The sequence below is a fragment of the Anas platyrhynchos genome, chromosome 7, assembly GCF_047663525.1.
Source record: "Anas platyrhynchos isolate ZD024472 breed Pekin duck chromosome 7, IASCAAS_PekinDuck_T2T, whole genome shotgun sequence".
In the NCBI taxonomy this organism is placed as follows: domain Eukaryota; kingdom Metazoa; phylum Chordata; class Aves; order Anseriformes; family Anatidae; genus Anas; species Anas platyrhynchos.
In genome coordinates this window covers 1,182,771-1,210,384 of record NC_092593.1, presented here as the reverse complement: position 1 = coordinate 1,210,384, position 27,614 = coordinate 1,182,771, and the positions used below count along the sequence as shown (strand labels likewise).

The 27,614-nt window shown below is 47.6% G+C and overlaps 2 protein-coding genes across 5 annotated transcripts in view; both read right to left on the bottom strand.

Annotated features, from left to right (window-relative positions):
• Positions 1 to 294: 294 nt before the first annotated feature.
• Positions 295 to 10,779, bottom strand: CYTIP (cytohesin 1 interacting protein). The gene is made up of 8 exons (XM_038182228.2): positions 10,520 to 10,779; positions 8,122 to 8,171; positions 7,852 to 7,906; positions 5,530 to 5,632; positions 5,300 to 5,393; positions 4,925 to 4,994; positions 2,696 to 2,762; positions 295 to 2,001 (listed from the first exon to the last, which is right to left on the bottom strand). Exons 1-8 carry the CDS (start codon positions 10,682 to 10,684, stop codon positions 1,529 to 1,531), a joined length of 1,077 nt encoding a protein of 358 aa, XP_038038156.1. The 5' UTR covers positions 10,685 to 10,779; the 3' UTR covers positions 295 to 1,528.
• Positions 10,780 to 19,689: 8,910 nt separating this feature from the next.
• Positions 19,690 to 27,614, bottom strand: part of ACVR1C (activin A receptor type 1C) — a 34,795-nt gene continuing 26,870 nt past the window's right edge. For all 4 annotated transcript variants that reach the window (XM_027458599.3, XM_072040687.1, XM_072040688.1 and 1 more), the window contains exons 5-9: positions 27,317 to 27,484; positions 26,423 to 26,579; positions 26,005 to 26,129; positions 25,600 to 25,730; positions 19,690 to 25,264 (exon numbers count right to left, since the gene is read on the bottom strand). In XM_027458599.3, the coding sequence (XP_027314400.3) occupies positions 25,139 to 25,264; positions 25,600 to 25,730; positions 26,005 to 26,129; positions 26,423 to 26,579; positions 27,317 to 27,484 (707 nt within the window). In that variant the 3' untranslated portion in view covers positions 19,690 to 25,138. The remainder of the gene's footprint in view (positions 25,265 to 25,599; positions 25,731 to 26,004; positions 26,130 to 26,422; positions 26,580 to 27,316; positions 27,485 to 27,614) is intronic.

The following is a 27,614-nucleotide window of genomic DNA, read 5'->3' as shown; positions in this document are numbered from 1 at the left end:
CCTTTAACTCCAAGTTGTCCACGTGGAAATAATCGCTGCTTTTCTTTCTTGTCTCTGCCACCATGACTGGCAAAGCAGAGCTGTTTCTTGAGGTGGATCACAGGCCAAAAATTCGGTGTCCAGAAATGAGCTCCAGTGAGGGGAATCATGGTGAATCCAGGCCCCAGCCCACCCGTCTGATGAGGATCAGCCCCAAGCCCAGCTCCATGCCCAGGTGCTGGGGCTGAGCCTCCCTCGGGGGCTCACCGCCGGGCCTCCAGCAGCCCGCAGAGCAACGTTTACTGATTACAGGAGTACCAGGACAGTAGCAGGCTGTTTTTATTTGGGGTTTGTCTCCACGGAAAGCTATCGGTTTCAGTCTGAGGTTTCTGAAAAGACCAGGAAATCCTGCCACAGCAATATCTGAATTGCAAACAGCTGCACATTCTTCTCGGTCAACAGATAAACGAGGCACACAAGGCATTGAAATTACATTTAAAATTCTTCCAATTGTACCTGGAAAACACAATTAGGCTGCTTGCTCTGGCCTAACAGCCTATTTCTGTGTTGCCTGAGAGGAAAATAAAAGTCCTCTGTTTCTTCACATTTATATCCATATTTATTATAGCACCTCATAAGAGCTGTCAGGTGAGCCCTCATTGCCTGTGGTCTCTGTGGGGTGGAGAACAAAACCAGCCCACAGGGAGACCCCGGCCAGCGCCTGCCTGCACCCACACCAGAGCCAGCCCTGGTCGTCCCTGGGGGAAATCCTCTGCTCCGCTCACCTTAAAGAGGTCAAATTAACCTGAACTGTGTGCTTAGACTACTGCATGCTGACGAGCATTTTCTCCAACCTGCTAAAATTCCAGTAAGCTGATTTGATCACAGTAATCTCAAGGGGTGATGGTGACGACACCCGGCGCTGAAATGACCTGTCACTGAGCTGACACAGCACAGAACATGCTGTTTCGAGTAAGCACGATAGGAATTGCACAGAAAAGCTCTGTGGCTTCCACAGGGCTCCAGAGAGCCCCACCGCACCCTTCGCTGGTTTGGTCACTGCCACCAGCCTGTTTTCATCTTGGAACATCTCCCCTGGGGTCTGCCGTAAGCTCCAGGCTCCATCCCATTTCTAATGGGACTTTGTCGCTGGCTTTAGTGGAAGTGCTTGGTTTATTAGACACCTTTGAGGACTCTGACTTCAGTAACAGGAAATAAATAGCTACAAATCTTGCATTCAGTTATTAACCATTATTAACACTAAAGTATGCTGAGGAAGTTCTGCAGAGGTTCTTCACATCTCAGAGTTAGTCGTTTTTCATGTTAATGAAGACGTCCACAGTGCACTCTGGTTAAAAATTAAAATAATTAAAAACCCCAGAGATTTTAAATACCATCAGTCCCACCATAAGGTTGTGTGAGGAGAGGAACAAATGCAGCCTTGGGTTTGACCCGCCGCAAGCCTCCAGGTGGGCTGCAGAGCGTGGTCCCTGGCCCCGCTGCAGGCTCCTGAGCAGAGCCCCAGACATCACAGACAGCATGCACTCTGTCAGACCCGACTTTCTTCCTCTTCCAGCGCTCGGTGAAGGCCTGGGATGAATTTCAGAAGCTGCTTTCGTACGCTTGATCTCCTGCTCTTCCGTGGGAGTGTCCCAAAGCTACTCGAGCAGCTGCCTCCCTCCCAGAGGGGGGACATGGACCCGCTGCTGGCCAGGCTGATGCTGCGGTTCCTGCGCAGGGAGGACCTCCCGACCGCGCCGTCACCGTCCCTGGGGAAGAAGCACTCGTCGTCGATGCTGGACTGGCGGCTCAGGCTCTCTGCAGCAGAATCATCGAAGGCACTGCTCTGGTAGAAGCTGTCCTCACTGTCGATGGTCATGGAGCTCAGCCGGCTTCGGGAGCTGCTCTCGCTGGAGAAGCGAGGCTTGATCGGAGAGACAGGTCCCGGTGTGCCACAGCCACCAAATAAGTTGGCCTCTTCCAGCTCCAGTGTGTCCAGCAGAGCATTGTCATTCACCTCTCCTGGAAGCAGAGGTCAAGGAGGAGCATTATTCAATGGCATCTGCTCAAGGCCAGAGAGCTGGAAGCCTGTGCAAGCAGAGATGTCCTCAGGCTCCACAGCAGCTGTCCCAAAACAGCGCTGCAGGGAGGTCAGCATGGCCATTCCCATCCCTCTATTCAGCCGAGGCCATCAGCTGTGTCTCTCATGGGTTTCACCCTTCCCCTCTACCCTCCCACAGCCGGGGCAGCCTGAGGGGTGCTGTGGTGTTTCCTCGCCACAAGGGAACAGGGAGGATCACACCCAGTGTCCCTTCTCACCCCGCACTTCCCAGCCGTGTGGGGCTCTCTACCCCTGCCTTGTCTCAAAATGCAGAACCAAAGTTGCTCCCAGGGCAACCTGTAAGCAAGGGGAGGGCTTTGTTTGTTTGTTTTTAAGTCCAGAAAAAGAGAATGGAAAAGAAACCTTACAACCCACACAAAACTCGTTTCCTAGAACTGATGCAAAGAGCCTTCAGTCTGCATCAGCAAAGCAGCATCCAAATTCATTAGTCACTAAAAAAAAGCTTTCCCGTGGGCCAGCCCCGTGCCCTCATTAACAGGAGAAAAAGCAAGCAAATGAAAATCAGGTTAAAGGAATGCTTGCTACTGATCAGCCCGAGTTTCCACGGAAGGTCTCAGCAGTGCTGTGGTTTCCGACCCGGAAAAGACGACTTACCATGCAGCAAGCGCTGTTCCCGTAAGTGCAAGGAGCGGAACTCCACCCATTTCTGCTGCAGAGTTTTCTGTGAAGGATAAAGAGGAGTACCTGTCACTCACACGCTTTCAGAGAGGCTTAGAACACTTTAACAGACAGGGTTCTCAGGCCGTACGCTTCACCTACAGGAAGTATCTGTGCGCCCCCTTCTCACCAGCACAACAGCAGTTGTCCTGGAGTCTGGGAACCTTCCAGCAGCACAGGCACATTGCGGTCAGCAGTGCCCCAATCCTACAGTTGGGAACACATCCCCCCGACTGTCCTCACAGCCTGCAGGTGCTGACAAACCATCCTACCAATGAGCAACGCCTAACTTTTTTCCTCTGTTGCAGATGATCTTTTGCTGCAACTGATTCAAAACCAGCCAGGTTAACCTCTGCCTGGAGTAGGTGCTTCCTCAGTGACCTGCATGAACTCGGTGCCACCTCAAACATGCAGCTAGGTGCCCTGATTTGTCATATTTATACATGCAAAGTGCCCAGGCTCAGCTTGCGTGGACAATCTTGCTACTCCTTGCACATTTCTCCCCTGCTCCACACTTCAGAAAAACCAACCCAGCACACACACAGCCCCCCGAGGGTAAAGCACTGCCACCCATCCAGCACCCAGACAGCCTCCCCTGCAATACGGGAACAGTGACTGCTGTCGAGGAGGGCCTGAGACACCGCCGTGCTCCCCTCCTGCCTCTGGGAGACCGCGGCTGCAGGGCAGGGCTGGTGGTACCCGCACCCAGCGCCACGACGTGCCTGCTGTGGGGCAGCGGTGCTGGGGAGTTGGACAAAGACATACTTTGCCCCCTTTGGGACCCAAGCAAAGCAACCTCCCAGTGATGGTTTCTCCCATTTCGTTAGGCCTCACTAGCAGCTGGGCTCCCCAAATAACTGGCACACGGTACGTGTTCCCGCTCGCTGCTGCCAGCACGCTGCTCCCTGGTGTGGTTACACGGCTTCCAGCTGCTGAACACGTCCCGCGGTGAGACATCAGACACAGTCATGACCGAAAGTAGGTTCTTTCCACTGCCACCACACTCCTGATCACGCAGGGCCAGGCCCACACCCAAATTCTGCACTGCGAGAACTCTCATTGCCGAGATTTGGCACTTCTGGGAAACAACTGTTTTCTAAAACCCGAAAGCAGAGCATTTCACAGGAGATTTGGGTTTTATAAGTTCTCTGGAATGGGAAGCAGCCTGTGTCTTGTGACTGTGCCGTTATTTCGTGAAGCTGCCTAAGGGAGCAGCCCAGGCGGCTTCTCCCAGTAGTGGGGCTGGGACCAGCAGGTGGGCAGCAGCCAGGGTCCAGTGGCAGTGGGGCTGAGCAGGACTGGGAGCACCACAGCACAAACTGGGGCTGGCACCACTGCCACTGCCAGAGCAGTGCCTCCGCTTCAGCCAGCACTTTGTCCTCGCAAACTCCCCTGGGTGTTGCAGCAGGTCCTCTTGGTGCCAGTACCTCCCAGAGGCTTCAGCTGGGCAGCTCCATCAGGCTGGCAGGGCGAATGCATGCCCCTGCATGCCTCCTGCACGTCATAAAAACCTCCAGCTACATCATAAAAATCATATACCAAGCTACCATGCCCTGTGCTATATTCTCATAAATTCAGGGCCAACCAGATCAAGGTTCCTCATCAATCTTACAATTTGATATTTGAGGGGGGGAAAAATACTCCAAAATTTCTACACACAATGTTTTGACATTTTCAAAATGTTTTGTAAATTTAACTGTTTACTTGGAGCACTCGTTAATTTTTAGTCTGACAAAATTTAAGAAGAGGTCAAAGCTATCAGACATCTTTCTTTTTTTTTTTTTAATCATTTTTTCATCATTTGACCTAATTCAAAACAAGGCCATGAAATGCTGTCAAGATGAACGTTTTTTCTTCCCTAAACCAGGGCAGGGAAAGAGGTGGAGAAGCTCAGCGCCCCAGGCAGAGAACACTCAAGCCCATTCAGAAAACACCCAGGGGCTCGGGGAGGAGTGCTCCGTCCAGGCAGTCCTGGCACCATCCGTCCCCGTGCACCCATGGGACCTGGCAGCTGCAGCACCACCCCTGGAGGTGCCGTGGCTGGCAGTGCCAGCTCAGAGGGCACGCGGGTGCCGTCCCCCTGCCACACCACCCGGCCACCCCCACGAACAGCAGACCCACAGCAGCCTCTGCACTGCGCAGCACAGAATCGGCTCACCGCATTACCTTCAGCAGCTGCAGCTTGGTCTCGAGCTCCATCTTCCTCAGGTACATGGCCCCGTTGACAGTCTCCAGCCTGGAAGGGAGAGGCGCTTTGGGTACCGGCGGCCCCACAGCAGCACGTGGTGCCGCGGTGCCCTCGGGGAGGGGACGCACGTGGGACAGGGCAGACCCCGTGTGCCATCACCTCTCCTCGACAGCTGACTCCAGCAACAGTGGCGTTGGTGCCAGAGGGGCAAACATGGTGCGGGCAAGAGACACACACATTACAGACCTATGCGTCTGGGGCAGTGTGGGGCTGCTGGATAGCACGAGAAGGTTTCCTGGCTTCCAGTGGGACAGACTGTTAAAGTACAAACACTCTGGAGGACGGGTGCCTACCTTAAATAGTTCCCTGAAGACTTTATCAAGTCTACTATTTGCTTGTGACTAAACCCATCGGTGTTCACTCCGTTGATATTGGCAAGGATATCACCTGTTAGAGATAAGCAGAGGCTATAATGAGCATCTTCAGCATACGTAGCCCTTCCACTTTCTCTAACGTAAAACTAATGGGGATAAAAAGCAAGATAGGGCCACCCATAGTGGGGAAAACAAACATTAATAGTTACCAACTTGAAGGCCAGATAAATGAGCAGGGCTTTCTTCTTGAATTTTGCAGACACAAGTGCATACCTCCAAGGAGTAATCGTTTTGGTTTGGAAATCTAATAGTCTGTAATAACAAAGCAACAGTGTCACCAACATTAAAGCCATGATAGCAATTTAATACTTAAAATACTGTCATCCAGACTAATTTGTTTTCATAGTCTTTTTACACCTTTTTAAAATGGGAAGGCTGTGTTGATCAGATTATATGATATGATTATATTAGAAATAGCTTTCTTATGATTAGAGAACAGCAGGCACCTGACAGATGTCTGTACATTGTTTTTGCAAAATCTAGTTTTAAAGCAAGTTGATTATTCATTATCAAAAACTCAGTAACTTCAGTCAAGAACATCTATTAGCAGGGATGCAAATTGCTTTCTGGTTCTCCCCACAACTGGAAGGAAATTTCACGTTCCCAGTCACAACATGGCAGGGCATGGCCTTGGCTTTTCAAACAATAGACTCCTCCTCAATGTGAATGCTGCAGTAAGCCATCAGGTGTTGCCAGACAGACCAGTTAACAATAACAACTGAAAAGATTAACCAACTTTTGCTCTTCTTGTCTCTGAAACTCATTATCTACATCTGTGCCTTCCTCCCCCTAAAAAGTGCTTTCCGTTTTTGAGTTACGCATTTAAATTTAGGTTAAATAAGTGTAAGCAAAATCCATCATCTGATTATCAACTCTGACATTCATTTAGAAAATGCTAAACTAGGAGATGTAACCCGAGCAATCCTTACCATGACAGGAAATGTCTTTTTAGTTACATGCAAATATCAGTACTCAGCCACATCCTCTACCAAGTTTTAATACTGAAGCTGAAGTTCCTGAAAACCTATGACAGCCAAATCTATCCTGGATATAAGAAGTCATGTTAGTTTCTCAAATTTCTCAGTCCTCATGGAACAAATAGGAATGAAGACTGGAATGAATTCAGAGTTTATCAGGCTAAATTACACTAATTCAGTGATTTCAGACTTAGAGACCAACAGTAAAACTTTCAGTTAAACTAAGGACTCCAAGAGAAACACAAGGATTTTGAAGGACTTCACGTTCGATACAGAAAATACAGCAGGCCAGTTATTTTGGAGCAGATACCTAGGTTCTAGGTGGCTGCAGAGTGGGGAGAGACATGGGGCTCAGTGCCTTCCTGCAAACATCTGGGCACGTACAGATCCATGCTGCATCCACCTCGCCTCCAGGCTCCACGGGTGGGAAGTCCTAGTAGAAGCAGCAGCTCACGAGAAACTCTGGCACTCAGCCATCGCTGTAATTCTCATAAATTCCCTGCAGATGGTGGACCTAGAGTTTCACATTGTCTTATTCTGGTTTGCTTAAATTTAAATTATAGTAATGGAACTGCAACTTCTAAATAATGGATTATTTTTAGTACCAGACAGATGCTGTCTTTTCAGAGCCTGGACTTTCTAGTGAAATGCTTACACTGAATGTACGTTCAGGAAGAAATATGCCAAGAACAATTAGTTTTAATCAGAATGTCACATATAATGAAAATCCACCCTGACAATTTATACAAAAGCCCAATAATTGACTCAATTATCTTCACTTCTGAAAGCTCTCTACTGTTCCTGAGCTGAACACTTCCACATTCATTAGTCACAGAACCAAATCGTAAAAAGTTAGGTTTTTCCTAATGCACTCATTTCACTGAAGTTAGTGTTTTCCCTTTGTGCATAGATAAGGGCAAGTGCTCTGACGCCGCGCTGCAGCAGCAGTAAACGAGAGTGAAGGGGCAGCGTGGGAGGTGTTCTCATGCACCGCCGGGACAGAACAGCTCCTGCTCTCACAGAAGAGGCGTGTGGCTCAGCGGAGATGCCTAATGCTTCCTTGAGGGTGCTTCAAAATGCGTTGTTCATATGCTCTGCAGATGTTCCCATGTGGTTTATTTCACACCCTCAGTTGTGCCCTGAGGCAGTAACCACACTGCCTGTACAGCAAGCACAAGGTGTTTTTTAGGAAAAGAGCTGTTTGATCTCTATCTCTTTATATAAAAATATTTCCATACAAAATTCTCTAAAAAATATTCAGCTAGGGAGAAAAGAACATGTTACCATTGCACACTTGGGATTTCTCCTGCTCTCAGTGCTCTGACTTCTGACAGGTCAGAAACTCTTATCTATGACCTTTGCTATGAAAAAAACACCAGACATGCCTCCCATTTCTGCATCGCTGCTCTATTAGCATAATTTGGAGTATGTGACACTTGAGAGTTTGCACCAGATTTTATTTTCAAATGAATTGACTCGTCATTTAGGCCTTACCTGTATTTCAAACCCAAACGTCTCTTTGTCATCCTTGAATATAGCGACAAGGTGTCTGTAAGGAAAACACTCAGAATTACGCACAGCCCCGGGGCGCACTCCCTTTCCAGCAGGGTCCTGTCCCCTCGCTGCCCCGCTCCGTGCTGGCAGGGCCACCAGCACGCCTCGCTCGCAGCCACAGCCACGGGGCCACCGCGCTCCCCGGGCCCTAGCCTGGCGGGCTGCGCTTCTCCCAAAACACGCAGCTGTTACAGAAGGGAATCTTCCTACCTCTGTGGCCTGGAGGAGTCGCCCAAGGAGCTGGATCTGGTTAAAGCGAGCTGCAACCAGAAATGGGAGAGGAAAAGGGTCAGTAGGTTCGCAGGTCCGTGGGGCTCTCCCTACAGCAGGTGCTCTGGAGGAGGCGCAGGGCACGGAGCCCTGCCCTGAGATAAAATCAGGGGCAGGACAAGCATCTCCCCACTTTGCACAGCCTCTGCAGGCTTTCTGAAACTGAAACACATGCAGCACGATGAAACTGTGAGCAAACGGGGCACAACTTCAGATAAAAGGCTGCACTTTAAAATAGAAAACTGTCATCAGTCAAATGCGAGCATAAATGCTCTGAGTGTCAGGCAGAGCCAAGTGCAGGACTGCAAGAGCACTCAGCACCACTCTCAGAGCCCTCTTCAGTGCTGGCAGCAAGGTGCAGGCAGCCACAGCACGTTCTGGTGCAAAGCACGGCACTCACCTGCATGGGGCCATAGTTGAAGGAATTCATGTGTATTTTTATTATGTTGGAAATTAAGCCCTGGAAAAATGAGCTCTTGCATTTTTTTCCAACCTTCTAAATGCAAAATGAAGCACTTCTGAGGTGCTAACATTACAGAGTAAAAAAAAAAAAAAAAAAAAAAAAAAAAAGATACTTTTGGTACATAATAATATCGATTCAGTTGTTCTCCTCCAGTGAAGATCAAAGTATCCTCACTGACAGACAGTACTGCAGTGCCAGTCCCACCTTTACTTGAAAAAAATCAGTGTAACTACTCAAGACAGTAGAAACTGGGAGAACAAGAGGCACAACCACTGAAGAGAAACCCTGCATTCAGTAGGGCTTCAGGGATGCAGCTCTCATCGTATTTTAGCACACAAAACTCTAAAGGAGTGAGGCTCCAAGACTAAAAGCCAGGGATTGCCATCACTTCCATTAAAACTGTAACCATTACCTACATGGTGCCTAACTCATGTTTATGTTATGCTAAGACCTCACCTTTCTTTCACACCTTTTCCCTAAAAATCTGTGGGCACTTATAAACTTAACACCTACAAGAAAAAGCAGAAAGCGCACAGACACACGCTAAGAAACTGCAGGCAGCTCTCAGCAGTTTCTAGCAGTGGCCACACAGCATTTCCAAGCTGATGCATGGCCATGGCAACAGGCACCTGGCATCCCTGCTTCAGGCAAGGCAGACCCGTGACTAAAGAGGTCTGGAGAAAAAAAAATAAAGGATCAGTGCTAAATATCAATTCTTCCCTTCACTTTTAGTGAACAACAAATAAGGGATTACATTATCGATACATAAAGCATCCCAGGCTTCAGTGGTATAAAGTCATGCATTGTAAGACCACCTATAAAACCTCCATTTCATAAATATGCATTTACTTGGAGAGAGAAGAGGAGAGGAAGGAGACTGCAGTAAGAAGCTGCATGAGGTGGGAGAGCTAACTGCAGGCCTAAAGCCGGGCTGCTCAGCCCCACTCGGCACGGCCTCTGCAGAGCAGTTCCCATGCCTAACGTACGTGCTGTAATTTATCTTTAACACACACACAGTTGCGTCACGGCCATTATCATTTGTTTATCTCTACATCTGGAGCAATCGCCATGCAAAGTGCTCCTCTGTCACCGCTGGCAGTGGCTGAACCAATGCAGTGAGCACTCCCAGCATTTGCCTGGTCCTGGCTCTCCTTTATCGTCCCAGGCCTGTACAACGAGATGGATGGAGTGCGCCTCTGGTACTGCGCGAAGCAAAGCCTTAAGTGCACAGACACTGTGCTGGTTTTCTGATAATACTTTGAAATTATCTGTTACAAGCGCTTTCTATTTAAGCGTGTTCACGCTCGACAAATAGACAAGCTAGAATTGCTCAGCTGGCAATTTGCAGCAGCAGCAAAAGAGTTTTGTTGGACTCTGGTTGAAAACAACAGAATTTTACTGTTCTGCATGAAAAACACAGTGAAACAGACGGCCAAAGCAGCTACAATAGTCGTAGCAAAATACTCCAAAGTTTGGGAGGAAGCAGCTCAGGATACATCAGCTCCCTGCCAGAGATGCAGAACAAAGGGAAGCCCAGACAGGACACCATGCTGAAGCAAACCCAGATTTAAGGGTACCCCCAGTAGCAGGAGCCTCTGTGCCTCACAGCACAGCTGCAAATGGAGAAGAGAGGCAGCCCGGGCAGGGTACCAGCTGCAGAAGCTCTGCTGGCCCCCAGGCGCCTGTGGTCAGCCTCCTCCCGCATCTCCTCTCAAGAGCACCCTGCAAGGTCACTGCAGGAAAGACTTCATGACAGCCCCAAAACCCATTCAGCCCGCGGCGACCCCTCCGGCACAGGGGGACTGAGCAGCAAACCCCGTGTTGGTGGCAGCCCAGCTCGTGCCCCAGGGCTGTGTGGGCTGCGAGGTGCCCTACCTGCTTGCGGCCCCGCGGCAGCGTGCCCACCGTGCTGGCCAGGTGCTGGAGCCGCCTGCTGTCCATCTGCGGCCCCGGCTCTGCGTGGGGCGCGCACGCCGGCCCCGCACCGAAGCCCACAGTGCTGGCGTTCTGGTTTTGCTGAATGAGCTTTTTTAAAGACATGCCAGCGGAAGGGTGCCTAAAGAGGCATTGCTGAACGCTGGCATGTCCGAGGGAGCTCAGATACGCACTCTGAGCGATCAACAAGTATGAAAACGGAAAGCGGGCCATGTGACTTGTGGTTTAGGTGCACATTACATAAATCTCTTCTTGCAGATCACCAGGGCTGCTCGGCATGTTTTGTGCTCACAACAGAGTTAAGAACTCAGCTTGGCAGCTACAGAAATCTGCTTAATTTTTCCATTCCTGCGCACAGTAACAATTTTGTCTGAACAGCTTCTACTTTCTGCAATAGTTTGTCCTTAAACAACTGTTTGCTTTAGACACTTGCTTGAATTCAGCTTCCTCGTTCTTTCCCTTGCTCGCCATCCCTTGCTTTGCTCAAATTACCTTTTGGCAAAGACAGGAAAATAATGTTTTTTCTGGACAGCCATGTCGATGTGTGACTTTCCAGCCACAGGGAGAGAAGCAAGAACTTCTTCTACTTTCAGCCCATAGCCTGAAAGTAGAAGCTGAAACCACTGCTCTGCTCGTGCTCCGCAGTGTTGTTAGCAGAGCGCTGGTGCTTCGGCAAGGAGCGGTGACTCACCCAGCAAAGGGGGTTAGTGAGCAAACAGCAACAAAAGCACGGGGACGGAGGACAGGGACACGAGGTGCTGCCCCAGAACCAAGGGACAAGCAGGATGAGTGTGGCCAGAAGCTCTCCTTGCCACGGCTCCTCGCTGGCTGTTACGGTGCTGGCTGGGGGCCGAGGCAGAGCCACGGGGGCCGCATGCAGGTGAACCGATGGGCAGCAGCAGAAGCACCGTGCCTCCTTGTGCACACCGTGTGATGATGCCCCAGCAGGGTGCCCCGTGGGAGCAAGGTGGAACCGGCACCTTGGCAATGCCTCCCCCAGCAGGACATGGTGCAGTAGCTTTAAAATCAAGCTTTGCACAAGGTTCCTTTCTTTGAAAGGTTTTACCTCAGCAGCAAACACATCTGGGAGGACTCAGGACTGTTGTGGAATTTGAGGCTGTTTTGTTTTTTCACCCCAGTTATCCTGCAACCTGCAGTCCATTTCAGCCTGGTTGTTAGCACCCTTGAGGCATTGATAACCTTCAGGTGGGTTGCTTGCTCTGTGGGTGTTACGGACAAGCCTGGGAGGAAACACAGAGCAGTGTCTGTCTCTGCTTCCCTTTGGCGATAGAGAAGTGGTTCAAAAGAAGAACTGGAAGCCCGGGAGGACCAGAGTTGCCCTCTCGCTCTTCTGGCTGTGCTGGCTGCCAGCCCCACAGGCAGCCCAGGAGCAGCTGGGGCCACAGGCAGCGAGCCCAGAGCCCCCTCCCTGCCCCAGTTCATGACTGCGGGGCCGCTCTGGAGCCGATGGGAGCCCGCTGCCCCTGCCAGCTGCTGGTGGCCAGCACCAGCAGGAGTGGTGGGCTGCACATCTGCACACTCACTTGGAAACCTGATTTGTCAGTTGAGAAGGCTGGACAAATATCAGGGAAAATAACTTTACAAAGGAACTGAGTGTGTCACACTTAAGCCTAGCTGGCATTTGAAGCTCTGAGGGGAGCTGTGACCCTCAGCACAGAGTCCCTCCCGGGGACGAGGCAGGCAGGGGTGCAGCAGCGCGGCGCTGGAGCGAGCTCTGCTTGCTGCTGGTGCTGTGGAGGCTGGGTGCAGCCCGACATGAGCGGTCACAGCACCTCAGCTCGGAGCTGCTCTGTGTGCCTTCACCAGCACGCTGCCTTCACAAGTGGCTGCGGAGGAGGAGCACGTATGGGTGTCCGGCTGCGGCTGCGAGCGTTCACACGCTGAAAAAATAAAACCTTTGAAGTAAAGGATTACGAAAGAAGTGGTATGAGTTCTTAAAATAAGTAGCATTAAAAAAAAAAAAAAGTGTCTCCTCTTAAGCTGTAAACAAGTTCATTTTTGGACTGTGAAGCACTATAAATCACACCAGGATCTGAGCAGAATCTCAGGGTAAGTAAAACCACGAGCATGGTAGGATGGGCCATTCAAACTCAAAGATAAGTAAAATATAACTCCTAGTACAGGGTGGTTTTTTTTGTTTGTTTGTTTTGTTTTGTTTGTGTGTGTGTGTGTGTTTGTTTTTTTGGTTGGTTGTTGTTCTCTTGTTTTTTCCACCAAACAGACCTCTCCCAGAACCGGGCTGGCAGCAGCAGTTACAGCGTGTGGCTGGGGGACACTGCCAGGGGGCATCCACCACCACCAGGTGACACCGATGGTTCACCAGCCAAAGCTTTGACCCGCCTGCCCCGCACAGCCTGGCAGACCTCCACCTGCCTGACACACCCGGAATTCTGATCTTGCCATTTATCATATGCTCACTAAAGACAATGGCTAGTTTGAGAAGTAAAAGCAAAAGCTGCCATGGCCTTAAGCTGCACCAGTCATTTTTGTCAAAATTGGAGCATCTCCTAGGACATGCAGGGGGTCTGCCCCTTCTGCCAGCCCTGCCAGCTGGAGCAACCTGAGCACTCCTCTGGGCCCAGCAGAAGTTGCACGACTAAGCTCCAGGTAACACTGAACAATCGAGACTCTTCCTTCCTATGCTCCAAAAACAGGGATGACAAGAAAAGACACAAGCGCATTGCTGACGTTTGCTGACTGCGAGACACGTCGTGCTGCCTCCCAGCCCTGCGGCTTGGATTCCTGGGCCATGTGCATGGGCTTCTGCAGCTAAACGGTGCACATATCCCAGCTTTTGGGGGAGGTTTTTATGTCAACCCTGAAAGATAAGGCTGTCAGCACACCAAAACTTTTGTTTCCCAAGACCAAAATTCTCATCTATCGAAAGCCAAATAAACCCCATATTTTGCAGGTGATGCATGTGATACAGCAGGCAGGAACACAGTATCTTCCACTTTTAAAGAAGTACTGACAAGGCTTTGGGATACAATGGCAAATGAAAGGATTTTTATTTTCAGGAGTTCTTGTAATGAATGAGCTGTAACGCTCTGTGGAGTTAGCCCTCGTGATACTGAATGCCTGTGAGAAGCACGGTGCCCACCTGCGTCTCCCTGGGGACCTTGACAAACGTCATTTCTTTCTTCAGCCAGTGGTTGAATTACCGTTAGTACTATTTAGTATAACCAGTTTAAAACATGGCCACTGAAATGTTTTTGTGTTTGGCAAGTATTTACAAACTAACCAAATGCCCTGGAGGGAAGGAAGAAAAAAAAGAAAAAAGAAGAAAAAAAAAAACTTCGTGGCCCAAGCTCAAAGTTCTGTGGAAGTTCATGTTTTTCCAGTCATTATTCCCTCTTTATCATCCCAGTTTCACCTCACGAGCTACCCCATGCTCTGCCCGTGCTGGCAGCTCAGGCATCTCCCACCTCCTCCCATGGAGCCTGCTCAGGAAAGAGAAAAAAGGAAGGAAAAGGAAGAAGGGGGAAAAAGGGGAGGGAGAGAGGGAAGAAGGGGAAAAGGGGAAAAGGGAAAGAAAGTATGAGAGGGGAGAAAGCTCTCCCATTTTTCCTGAGCAGAGCGATCTGTACCCCAAGGGTGACAATAGCTCAGTGCCTGAAGCAGGCTGAGTAATGCAGGGATGTGGTGACTCAAAGCCTCTTCCTTCTTCGCTGCTCACCCTCACCCTGCCGGGTGCCTTTGAAAACAAACAAAGTGCATTTCAGTTCCTCAGGCAACCCTCTTTTACGTTTCTGAAACCAAGTGACTCATCTCCAAACAAGCCAAGGAGAGAAACAAATTAAATCTCCCATCAGGACAGGGTGCGGGGGACCTGCACCAGCAGCCCCTCCACCCTACCCAGCATTTGCCATGAGGACATGGGACACTCTTGTACCTGCATGTGGCCTGGGCAGACACACGGCACTGGTTCCTCCGTGCTGACGGAAAGGGCAGAGCCTGCAGCTTCTTCAATGCCATCTCCTCAGGCCTGGCCTGGCTTTCCCAGGCACATCCAGGCTCAGCCTTTCCCAGCAGACATCTACCTCTCATATTCTTCACCCTGCTTCCTTAGTCTAATTCACTGCGAAGTTCTAGCTGTTGTGAAAATAAACTAACAAGCTCACATGACGTTAAGGGACTGATTTTGCATTTCGGTAATTAGGTGGACCACCACTGACTTGGGAAGGGTTTGCATGCATATCACAAAACCAGAACTGGTTCTTGCTGAAAAGGCAACAGAGGGGTGTCCCTGTGAGGTCTGAGCTGAGTGACTTCACCTGCAGTAACACAGGCTGGTTTGATGAGCACGCATAGACCATCCTGGGGCCTGCACGAAATCTGCTGCATGGTTTCAAACAAATAGTCTCTCTCTATATTTTTCTAAGACAGTTTTCTAAGTTTTGTATTTTCACACTTTAAAATATAGAAAAACCACAAAAGCCATTTTGTATAAGTGGCTAATCCTTTGTGCCACCAGATTTTCCACTTGACAAGTAGCTGGCAAGCCATGCAATGACTCAGAATAACGGTTTGCATACCCAAATGAGTATCACCCCATGTGCCTCTCCCCTTAGCTGCTAATCCATCCCATATGCTCTTCTCTGCTTTCCTAACCAATACATGAAATTTGCAGAATACTAACAATACTCATGAAACATAAGGCTGATTTTCAAGAAATCCTGAACAGCCCTCTTGCTGAGAGTTGAAATTGTCCTGAAAGCTTAGATTCCTAACCTTGGTTTCCATGATTTTACATTAGATTTTCAAATACTTGCAAAAATGGAAGACAGTGATCCTGAGCAATAGTCTTGGTGGTTTTTTTATAGCCAGTAAATTTCCAGCACCTCTCATTTAATTTACCAATTAAATCAAAAAGGTGTTTTACAACAGATCTAATTGAATGCAGCTTCAGCTGCATGAGCAGCAGTCCAGAAGTATGCCAAGTATCTGTACAGTTCATTTTTAAACAAATACATACCAAGTACTTGGCAGTATATTTAATGAAAATAACTAATTGGAGGAAAACAAAATCCTCATTTTTTTTCACTCCAGTATAGAGATTTGTATGGTTCCATCTGATATATGTTAAGGTGTATGTGTATAAAAACATAGAGAAGATTTTTATATTCATACAAGATGACACATCAAAGATACACAGTTTGTGTGCAGCTTCACACTGACCTTGGTGTCCTCCCTGTGACAGCAACAAGAGCTTTGCCAATCCATGCTAGAGAAATCCTGAAAGACAAATTTGATTGTCTGCTGTCATCTGACTGTTGTAACAAACCTCTGGACATACCAGGATTTCACAGTAGCTGTGCACCACTGCACAGGTGTTTGGGTATCTGAGAACACGTTTGTGATATCAGGGATAAAACGCAGGTTGAAATGTTTCTCAGCAAGGCTGTCATGTTAAAGGAGATTTCTGCTACCTGTCACTGGAGTACATCTGGGGAACACAGCTTCACAGTACTACCAGCTCTCAGGGCATTCAGCTGCATGACTGTGTAAATAACTGCTTATAGCAATGGAAGATCCCCAGACAACTTCAGTACCACTGTATTGTAGTACTCCACCTGGTTTTGTTTTTTCAGTGTTACATTCCCCCCCCCACACACACACTGGCTCAGCTGAGTATCAATTTCATACTAAACTTTCCCATAATTTTGCTAGTACCACAACATCGAACCAAATGCCTCCTACGGCACAGTTCTGAAAATGCAGCTTCTTAGCTATTGCATTCCACACTAGAGGAGAAGGCCTAGGCAAATTATGTAAATCTCGTTAAACCCCAAACCTGCTGTTGTCCTTCATGTTATCACCACAACAAAATCAGCACAGAGTAGCTTTAGGGGCCTTTTCCTACTTGCTCTACTGCTGCTGCAGTGGACTGTTCATCCACGAGAGGGCCTGAAAAGCTAACACACATTTTTACCCTATGATTTTTTCCTGTTTCACTGGAAATAAAGTTCTAAGTGGCAAACATAGCTGCTACTGATTCTGTAGTCCTATGAAATGAGTGCTTCTCAAGAGTACTCCTCTACCTCTGGAGGCTTCTAGAGTTATAGCAAGCGTGCCCAGCACTGAGCAACTTGAAGCAAATCTTTCAGTAAGCCCATAACCATCACACTCAGAGTGCAAAAATCATCCCTTCCTTCCCCTTACATGCTATATTGAGAGGATTAGCATGAAGCAGAAGAATAATTATTTGTAAGACATATCATATCAGGTCTGGAACATGAGCTTATTGAATTATTACAAGCATACTTAAAGTCCACTGCAAAGCTTTAGAATGTTATTTGCAAAGAAAAAAAAAAAAAAAACTTTATAAAAATATTGCAAAGAAAAAATCCAAGCATCTTTCAGTTTCTTTTACATGTACTTTGAACCCAAGTTCTAGTCAGATGCCAGATCCTATTCCCATTATGGTATTAATGACAGCAATATCTGAAGTGTATTCTTTAATATGAAGTGACAGAGTCTTAAAAGAGGATCCCTTGCTTTCAAAGACAGCCCTCAAACTGTGAGGCAGATGGATAAAGCAGTGCCCTCCCACCCAGACTGTTGCAGACACAGGGCACATGGGCAACGACAAACAGTGAAATGCAATTGCTACCAAACAACTAAGATGTAATCAAGCACTATGAGAGAGGAAGAGGTCCTGCCTTCACAACATGATAACACTACGGCCTCTTCACTGGGGACTGTTGGGTTTGGGTTTTGGTTGGTTAGTTGGCTTTGCCTTTGTTTTCTTGCTATTTTTCCTCCTTTTAATTTTCTTTATGGTCTGCCTACACATTTCCCTGGCTCTGACTGGAACTGACATGCTCCCTATGTTCCCACAGTCCAGCTGGCCCAGGAAAGAATCAAATGAGATACTACAGCTTTCTAAAAGCCCGAGTCATTTGGTGGTGGGACTGTGCCATTCCCATAGCTGTGGGATAACCCCTGCATCCAGCCCCCAGTGACTGGCAGGGGTTTAGCAGATGCTGTGCAGACATGAACCACTCCTACTGTGCACGGGCATGCAAGCTCCTTACACTAATTAGTGCACATGTACACACCACCCTTCAGCCTCTTAAAGACTGAAATCTTTACACTTCATTACAGAATCACAGAATTGCCTAGGTTGGAAGAGACCTCCAAGACCACCGAGTCCAATCTATGGCCTAACACTAACAAGTCCTCCACTAAACCATATCACCAAGCTCTACATCTAAACGTCTTTTAAAGACCTCCAGGGATGGTGACTCCACCACTTCCCTGGGCAGCCCATTCTAGTGCATAACAACCCTTTCGGTAAAGAAGTTTTTCCTAATATCCAACCTAAACCTCCCCTGGTGAGCTGTTCATTAACAACTTCCATTACACAACAAAGCCTCCACGCACTGCATGCTGCATCATGCTGGTTTCTAGTCAGTCGCTGCTATGCGTTCAGCTCAGTGTGTGAGCAACAGGGACAGGAAACACCAGCTACAGATCTTGGAAGGGAGTCACAGCCTCGTGGACAGAGAGCAGTGGTTAGCATCTCACCATGGCTTTGCAGCTGAGCTCACCGTTAATCTAACTCTGAAACACTCAGAATGCAGAGCGAAGCGTCCCTGGGATCAGAGCTCGTGTGAAGCCACCCACTGCTGAAGAGCCCATCCTTCCAGCTCTGAGCTGCCGGCAGGGCTCTCAGGGCTCTGCCTGCACCCTCATTACCCAGGCAGGAGGAAAGCAAAGGGAGGTACCCCCTGCAGGATGTGGACCTGCAGCTCCATGCATCTGCAGAGCTGGCTCTTCACCTTTCACTCCAGGTGTACACCGATGACTCCAGTGCAGTTGATTTACCTGAAGACAAGGACATGGAGCATTAGCAGTTTCTCTTAGACCCCAAGCACACCAACTACTTTGTCCTGAACACCTCCCTACATGAAAGCCTCCGGCATGTTGCTGACATGGCAAGCACCAAGCCAGACACCGAGCACGGCTGCAGAGGCCGGGTGCCTGCCTGTCTTGCAGGATGAGCTGTGCCTGTCCCAGGGGATGAGCTGTGCCTGTTCCACGGCTGTCCGCAGGCTCTGCTGGCAGGCAGCGGGCTTGCGCCCACTTGGCCCACACCCGTGCAGCTGAAGGTGGCTACTGCTGTGTGCCTCAAAGCAAGCAGAACATGTACATCACAGACAGCGTGACACTTGAAAAATCATCCTTGAAACAGGCAGTTGCCAAAAAGTAAGAGCACACTTACCTGAGTTCCTGTCTCTTGCAGGACAGAACTGACAAGCAATTGCCTACAATACAGTGCTCACTGTAAGGGAGCAACAGAAGGCCACAATACCCTTCAAGAGTCATGAACATCTCGTTACTGCTTCGTAGTAGGATGGTGGATTTTATGCTGATGTGCCTTCAATTTGAACATGGCTGGACTTAAAACCCCAGCTTATGGCTATGTAACAGGGATTTTCAAGCAAAGAATTCAGAAATGAAGAACTTAAACAGCTGGGAGGATGGGGCCCAGTGACCTCTGTATTTAGTGAAGCCCAGCCCGTGCTGACGAGCAAAGCGTGCCATGGCACAGGAGCACGCACAAGGCCCAAGGCCATGCGTAGGGTCTCCTCCCCACAGGAGCCAGAGGGCAGCCCCTCGTCTCAAGCCAGCTGCGCCAGGACACACGAAACACACCGGTTCACCACCGGGCTCCCTTGCTGCCCACCTCCTGTATGGAGAAGAGGCAGATGCAAGGCACCACGCATCGCCACGTGCAGGACTGGAGGCAGCACTCCTGCACCACTGCTGCCATCAGCACCTCCCCACGCGGGAGCCCCCACGGCACGCAGGTGCCCCTCCAGACAGAGACAATTCCCCCTTCGGGTGCTGCAGGGAAGAGTGAGCAGCAGGGATTTGGCCTTCCCCAGCTTCTCCTGCAGATGGACAGGAGCACCATGCTTGGCAGTGGCACCCCCTGCCAGCACAACCACAGCACAGCAGAGCTGGGGCTGGGAGCACACAGCGCTGCGGGAGAGCTGTGGTCACACCTGACACCTTCGCTGTCTACAGGCGACCTGAAACAGCCCTCAGAGCCCTCACAAAATGGACATAACAAACAGAGGTTTACACTTCATGGGAACACAGCGACAGAGTGTGCTTAATTTATTAAAATCTCCACATTTTTCTGAAAGTATATTGGTATGTAAAATATGCATACAAAATACAACATTTCAACAAATTATTTACATCCAGGGGCAGCTGAGATTTCAAGCAGTAACTTGAGCAATAGTTTTAAAAATAACTTGCTGCAATATACACTAGATTAGGTATTTCACAATACGTAGACTGAATTTCATCCCTTTACTGCTATACTAAGTTCTAAAATATTACAGTACTTCCAGATAAAATATTAATGCTTCTTTAAAAAAAAAAAAAAAAAAGACGACAAGCTGGGGTTTTTTTAGATTGACAGAACACTACACATTTCTCTTTGGGGACTGAAAACCACAGCAGATTTAGACACAAATGTGATAGCTACATTCAAAATACATTCAGTCTATTTATGCCAAAAATACATTCATAGCCTTTGGTTACAATTTATTGCACATTTCTTATATTCTGTAGAAATATATTGTACCTCTTAATGCTTTCACCCTGCTCTACCCCCTCCCCCCTCCCCGTACATTCATAAATTGTGCTGCCTGTTCGAACAGAACACGGACATCTTTCCCTAAAGGCTTACACCTAGCGGAGTACCACAACGCGACACGGCAGTGCCCACCGTATGGCTTCAGGTGACAGACACGCCGCTCGCGATGCCCCGTCCCCAGGAGCTGCTGCAGGAGGGGGCACGGCGCTCTGCTGGCTGGCCAAGGAGAGCTCTGCGGAACTGATGCTAAACCAGAGCGGGAGCTTTGAGTCTCGGCATTCATAAACACACACCACTGCACAAAAACACACTCACGCATTTGTTCCTGTTGGCTGAGACCCGTGTGTCTTCCCACTGGCCCTCTCAAGGGACTCTACTGTGTTGGCGGGACCACTGCATGCCCTACCCAAGCAATACTTGCCACAGCAAGGGGCACTGGTGCCCAGCACTTCCATGTCGTGGTGAGGCACTTGTAGGATGCTGTCCTCAACAGCAACATGTGAAACAAACAAACAAAAACCTTCCTTCCCATTAGGATGTGCTGGGGACTGAGGGCAGCCAGAGCCCATCTCTGGTCACAGGAGATCCTGGCAGGAACAGACAGCAAGAAGATATTGTGCTGTCCAACGTCAAGACCTGTTGTGGGGACTAGATATGCTTCTACACACATTTATTTATAATTCCTGAATGTATACCCCCCTCCCAAAAAAAAAAAAAAGGGACCTAACAATGGCTAAAATACAGGATTACATGAGGGAATGATCTTGGTTAAGTGCAAATGACTATTAAAACGGCAAAGTGCAAAAGAGATTACAGTTTGAATTTCTCATAGGGTATTTTTGTGGGGGGAAGACTTAAGGAGACAAAAAAAATAGGCTCAAGAGAAAAAGTTCATTAATTAACTTTCCCTTTCAATTCTTGTTCCATGCATTAAGTTTTGGGTTGTTATTACAAGTAAATTAAAAAATAGTAATTCCCCCAAACTAGAAGAATCATTTAGGAAGGGCTAACTATGGTCACTAGCCTTGAGCATCATCAAGCTTGAAAAATTCTGTGAGCTTCAGAATTTGTGCTTTAACTGGAGATTAGCAGGAAACATACTAATCTCTCTCTTTAGAAACCAAAGGCTCCCTAACTGAGCAAAGAAATAGCTCAGTATAAGTTCTATTTTTAAATTTGAACATGACACATCTACATGGAGAGAAAAGGCAACTAAAACAAAGGTTTTGTTTTGTTTTTAAAAGAAGCACATGGTTTACAAATATTTTGAAGCCCAATACAACAGTATTAGCCACTTGGCTCTGTTATGTTTAACTCTGGTTTACTAAAATATGTATTTACCTCTCAAAACAAAAATAAAGTCAATGCAAAAATACTGAGCAAAATGAATAGCGAGGAAAAACAGACCATAGCTTCTCGTGCCACAAGATACACACAGGACAAGATTTGAAGTGTTGACAGGCAGGAGCTGCGACCAAGCCAGCCTACTATCCAGCCCAGCAGAGCTTCCCCTGGCTCCAAAGCAGGCTTTTTCAAATTCCAGGACAGTGATTTGCAGGGACTCTATGGGGAAAACTGAAAAACCATAACATTAAGATCCACTACCACATATGCCTGAAAAAAAAAAAAAAACAAGAAGAAAGTGGCATTTTCAACTAATAAAAAGTTGTGTATGTTGGTTATTCTGGTGTCCGAAGCCAGGCTGGAATAAACAAGTAGGAGGAGCAGGCTGTGATCCAGGGCAAATGACAGAGGAGAAGCAGAAGCATCTCCTTGCTGTGCCCCACAGCAGGTCACCACAGGGGCTGCCCAGCGGCCTAACACCCAAAAGCCCAACATTTAATTTCACAGTGAGACTTCAGTCTAGCACAAGTCCTGACCGAGAGGAGCTTCTGCATAGACACCAAATTCTAACAGTGTGCAATCAAACTTACAGGGAAAAAAAAGCCCCAGCAACAGTGATCTGATATGCTTCAAGGGCGCAGATACTTTCAAAGGATAATATAGGAAAAAAAAGTGCATATTAGTGAATTTGAAACGAAGGAAAAGTCCTTACAGAGTATTCTGATCATTCTCCCCATGAAGTTCAATGACTGTCTCCCCTTTAGGGAAAAAAAATATGTATTTTAAATGTCATATTAGGTAACCTTAATGTCTCCCTTGGTCATCTTGCATCGCGTACATTTTGTACAGCAACTGATCAACTTTCCACTCATGAGTCCTCACATCTCACAGCTGCTGCAGACATCAGCACCACTGCTGAGGCGGTTCCTTCACACTGCTGCTCCCTGCCACCACGAGCCCGCTCAGCTGCAAACCATGCCGCCAATGCAGGGCTGGGTGTGCCTCACACAAAAGGGCTTCTGCTGCATTTTACTTATGGAACTCTTTGTTTTATGATTGCTTCCTTCAGTTATTTCAGTGCTATTTCAAAGTATTATTTGTGTTTTGTGATTTACAGCTTCCATATTTGTAAGCAGTGCTGCAATTTGTGCTGCCACACCATCCTGTGAGTAGCAGACGTTCAAAAATACACTGCAGCAATTTTTAAAGTTCCTAGGGTAATGGTTCACATCCACTGTGTAACATCAGGCGGCCCAGTAAGACGGCTCTGAAACTTCAGTAGCTTTACTCTTTGGTATGTTCTCCTCGCTGTTATTTGTTCGGGCACACTGTCTGTAGAGCACATTTTAACACTCTGCTCTGGCTAGTCACAAATATTTGATTCTCTTTCCTCAGCACAGAAACTAACTGGATCTGTCAGTGTTGAGAGTTTTGGAAAGACTGCCCATTTCACCCAGGCACCTTCCCGAGTGCTAAAGCAGTTCTGAACAGCTCATCTCACCCGCACAGCCTAAATGCTTTGAAGAAGCAGCCCTCTATCAGCACAGTGCTTGCAGTTACTCTATTCCACTGCTATTGATCTCAGACACCCTATTCTATAATTTCAACGCAAGCTGATTTCAATGCATGAGAAGTTGCCTTTTCCCACTTCATACACCTGTTGAACTCTCCTGGTATACCTCATGCAGTTGAAGCATTTAAGAATTAAATCAGACAACTTTGATTACATCTCAGAAAGCATACCAGAAAAAAAAAATCCACTAGTAATCTGGTAGAAATGTTCTTCACCATTCAACTAACAGACCATAACATGAGGCAAAGACTTGCATTAACACAAGCAGAAACGAATAAAAGTTATACAAGAAGGGAAGTTTCACTGGAGCCTGTGTATGTGGCAACTTACACCCCTAAGAGTCCGTAATGTCCTAGAGTTTGTGCATCAGGATGAACCATGTGACATTGATACTACCAACATCCCAGTCACTGAAAGTTCAAACCATTCTTCCATGTAGAAGCCCCTGTTCAAGAAGTTTCATATCAAAGCTTGATCTTAAATACCATAATCAGCTAATAGCTTGCTTCCACAAAGTAAGTGGGTGCTACACCAAATTTTTGCAAAGCTTTACTCTGGAGACATCTCTGGGTTTAACTTCCATGGACTGCCTAGATTTAAACACCTGAAGAAACAAAATATTTGTGAAATATATAATGCTGGCAACTAAAAACACTAGAATGATATATTCAAATGTGTGGAGCACAGACTGTGACAGAAGTCACACAATGCCAGAACATGGGGGCATTTTGAAGACACCCTGCTTTCCATAGTTTGCAGTACTACGGAAATAAGATTAGGGACGTTGACACTTTCCACCAACCTGGTGCTACTACAGAAATTCATAGGAAACTTCTGAATAGGCTGCACTGACTTTTTGCAAGCACATCAGCACTTCACAGTTACATTTGATCAGGTACCTAGGCTGTGACAGAAAACAGCGACCCAGTCCAGAGCACAGGTACATCGGGAACAGCAGGGTCAAGCGTCAAAACTCGGGTGGCAGGGAGCACACTAACCCCGAAGCCACAGGACAGCCCAGTGCACGGCCACACACCTGAGCTTCATGGTGGTGGCGGCAGCGGTGGCGAGGTGGGCTCATTGCTCACGTCGCCACCACGGGAAGCGAGCTGTTCTGCCAGGCTTCCGCTGCTTTCCAAGAACCAGCTTTGTCAAAGCTTCTCCCTAAAACATCAAAAGGCACTACAAAACGTTACCAATGATGGATTGGCAAGATGCTGTTTAAAAATATACATTTTCTCAGCTACAGTAAAATTTCTCCCGTTCCATCCCTATGTACCTATCAGAATATTATTGCCTGCATTGTTTTTCCTACTAATTGTTAAAAAGAAAAATTGGCTCTTGATCAATAAGTTCAACACAGATGAAAAGAACAAAATAATTCCAAATCCTAACTATAACAATATACATGAAATCAAGACAATAAAAACAAAAGTTATTAAAAAAACAACTAGATACTTTTGTTCACAATATACACGCTTAGTAGAATTTTCATCTTATTCACTTAGGTATTGATAAATACAGTATTTAAAAATTCATTTTATTTATAGCCCCTTTTCAGATTCCTGTGTAGAAATATGTAAAAAGCTTGATTAAATTTGGTCTTTTACTTCTTTTGAGGTTAAAATGTGTGGTTTTTCTTGCAAACACTTTAACCAATCCTGGCTGTTTGCAGTAAGTTTTGGGTTTTGACTAAAGTAAAAAGCACAATAGCAAAAGGTATTTTTACACTGTGGTAGTGTTTAAAGCTCCTTTCTGCCATTCAACCTAGTATCTAAAATACTTTAGAAAACCCGCACAACCCAGGGACTTGCTGTACAAAACAGGAACTACAGGTCAAAAGCTGCCCCTCCCAGCGGCCAACTATGAAGCTAGATGTCAGTGCTCTGGTCCGGGCACTTAAATACTGAACCACATTATGTGAGGTAGACCAAAAATAAAAATAATATCACATGTTAAAAGATGAACAGAAGAATGCATTCCCGTCTTCCTCCAAGGAGTTCTGTTAGGCTTTGGAGTCTTCCTGCATGCAGAGCTGTGAAATTGTCTTCTTGATGCGCAGCGCAGTCAGCCGGGCGGCTCCGTTAGCGTACCAGCACTCGCGCATTATCCGGCCCATCACTCGCAGTGCCTTCAAATCACAAGTTAGGAAAACAGGTCAGGAACAGAACCACCACCTGCTGCTTTCAGCTGCTTACATGCAATGCTAAAAGGTAAAATATAGCTCGCTGAAACGACAGAACAGCAGTGCCATAAATCAAGACCTATCTACCACAGTCAAAGAAAGAAATTTGGGATTTGGTGCTAAGACAGTTTCCTATGCATTGATCTGGGAGCTGAAACAAGCCTAGACATCTGAATGTATTTAAATTGAGTGGAGGCTGGGCACGGGCTTCCCTCTGTCTCACTGAAATGTTCTGTCTTTATTTAGATAGGTTTTATAACAAACTGGAAAACTGCTTTTACCTCACAGCTTTGCCACTGGTTTGGGATATTTGGTCTGAGCTTCTGCTCACAAACTACCCTTCTCATATCTTCTATCGACGGATCAGAAGGCACAACATCATAGTAAGGCAGCTGGTATTCCTCAGTGATTCCTAGGAAAGATTTATTGTTTAGGGCACACAAAATGCACAATCACTGCTTCAGAATAAACTCCGATTGTTTTTGTAGGCAATGAGAAGGAACGGGGACATTTGGGGCCACCTTGTTTCTTGGTGCAGAACAAGTGCTCAACAACAGATTTCTGCCTCCACATTCTACGAGGGTAATTGAGAGTACGGGGCCAGGAACATGGTTCCTTTAATTGTGTTTGGTTTATTCAGGATGAAAGCAGTCTGGACAGCAGAATAAAAAGGGCAGACAGCTCACCTCCAACACAACACCTTCGTGCTATCTCCCAGTAGACTAGCCCAAGAGAGTAGATGTCTGCACGCTTGAAGGACTCGAAGATGTTTGTGTTCATCGCATCATCAAGTATCTCAGGAGCCATGTACCTTTAAAGGACACACAGGTCAGTTTGCTAGAGCCAGCTCGCACAGATGACTGCGGCTGCGCTGACAAGTGACAGACACACAGACGGGAAAGAGGGATGCCATGGCCACCTCAAGTCATCGCAGCACCGGGAAGGATGTGCGGGGCTGCCCCAGCAGTGTGCCCAGTGGCCTCCTGTGCCCAGTGCCACCAGCCTGTGCCCACTGCACCATGCTGCACCCACTGCACGGCACCACACCACCCCGCCAGGAGCCTGGGAGCCTGCGGGGAAGCTCGTTGTGCTGCCTGCCCGCACCTCCTCGTCCCCACCCGTGGGTTCTGCGGGATGTCGATGGTGTTGAGCACGGAGTCGTGCTTCACAGCCAGCCCCAGGTCTGCGATGGCACAGCTCTCGTTCCTCTTCACCAGGATGTTCTTGGATTTCAGGTCTCTGTGTGCGATCGCTGGCTTGCCTGCTCACAACAAAGAGCTGCTGTCTGTTCTGGTGATCGCAGTACAAATTTTAGTATAATGAGCAAGTAAAACAAAAACATTTTTATTCAGTTTTGGTGCTATACCTTGTAAAAAACACGACAGGCAATTTTGTTCCAAGTAAAGCTCTGATCAATGCTATCAAAATAAATAATAAAAAAAAAAAGGCATTTTTGTTCTAATATGTCTGTTTCAGGAACAAAACTGTAAATTCCCACTCCACAGTCATTTAGAGAATCATTCATTAGCGTACCCCTCTAATAGAGCTGCTCCCACAGATGCTCACTTACAAAGGCTGGAGCAGACAGGCAATGAGTGTTTTTTGAAACAGACACAATTAGCTGCAGCACTACCCAAACGCAGTGGTTAGCTCTGTGAAGTGGCTGCTTCATTATCACATCAATAACAGAGGAGAGTTTTGTTTATCCGAACACAGACCGGCCCAATATTCTTTGTGCCTGACTGGCAAGGAAGGGGTGTAGTTAGGCTATCCCAAATTACAGCAGAAACAGTGCCGAAGATCTGAAAATCTGCATTTTAAAAGCCATGAGGACCACAAACTCAGTTGGGAAGATGATATTCCTAGTCTCTATTTACCCTGTACCATGTATGCTCATGCTAATACAGTTTCTGGTGGTGCAAATAACACATGCTCTGCTCTATCAGCACCACCGAGTCCCTTCACGTACCTGAAGGGCAGAGGGGGAGAGGTGCTTACCCTGCGTGCCCACGATCTCCATGTGCAGGTGTGCCAGCCCACTGGCGATGGACAGTGCCAGCCTCACCATGCCCTCCACTGTCACCGTGCCCCTGTTCAGGTAGTCGAACAGGGACCCTTGCTCGTGGTACTCGGAGACGAGCCACAGCTGGGTCCAGGTCCCGTTATCTGCCAAGAGGATGTGAGATGGTTCAGCTTCATAAGAAATGTCACCGAGAAAAGTCCTCCCCATCATCTGGCCAGCACCCACCCCCGTGGCAGGTCCGGATGGGGTCCCAGCTCCCCTCGAGCACTGCCT

Excerpts from the sequence above, each read along its gene's own strand:
- CYTIP (XM_038182228.2), bottom strand. The coding sequence starts at position 10,684 with ATGTCTTTAAAAAAGCTCATTCAGCAAAACCAGAACGCCAGCACTGTG. Across the intron at positions 7,907-8,121 it reads GACTCCTCCAGGCCACAGAG|ACACCTTGTCGCTATATTCA; the intron begins GTAGGAAGATTC and ends TTTTCCTTACAG. Across the intron at positions 5,394-5,529 it reads TTTATCTGGCCTTCAAGTTG|GTGATATCCTTGCCAATATC; the intron begins GTAACTATTAAT and ends TATCTCTAACAG.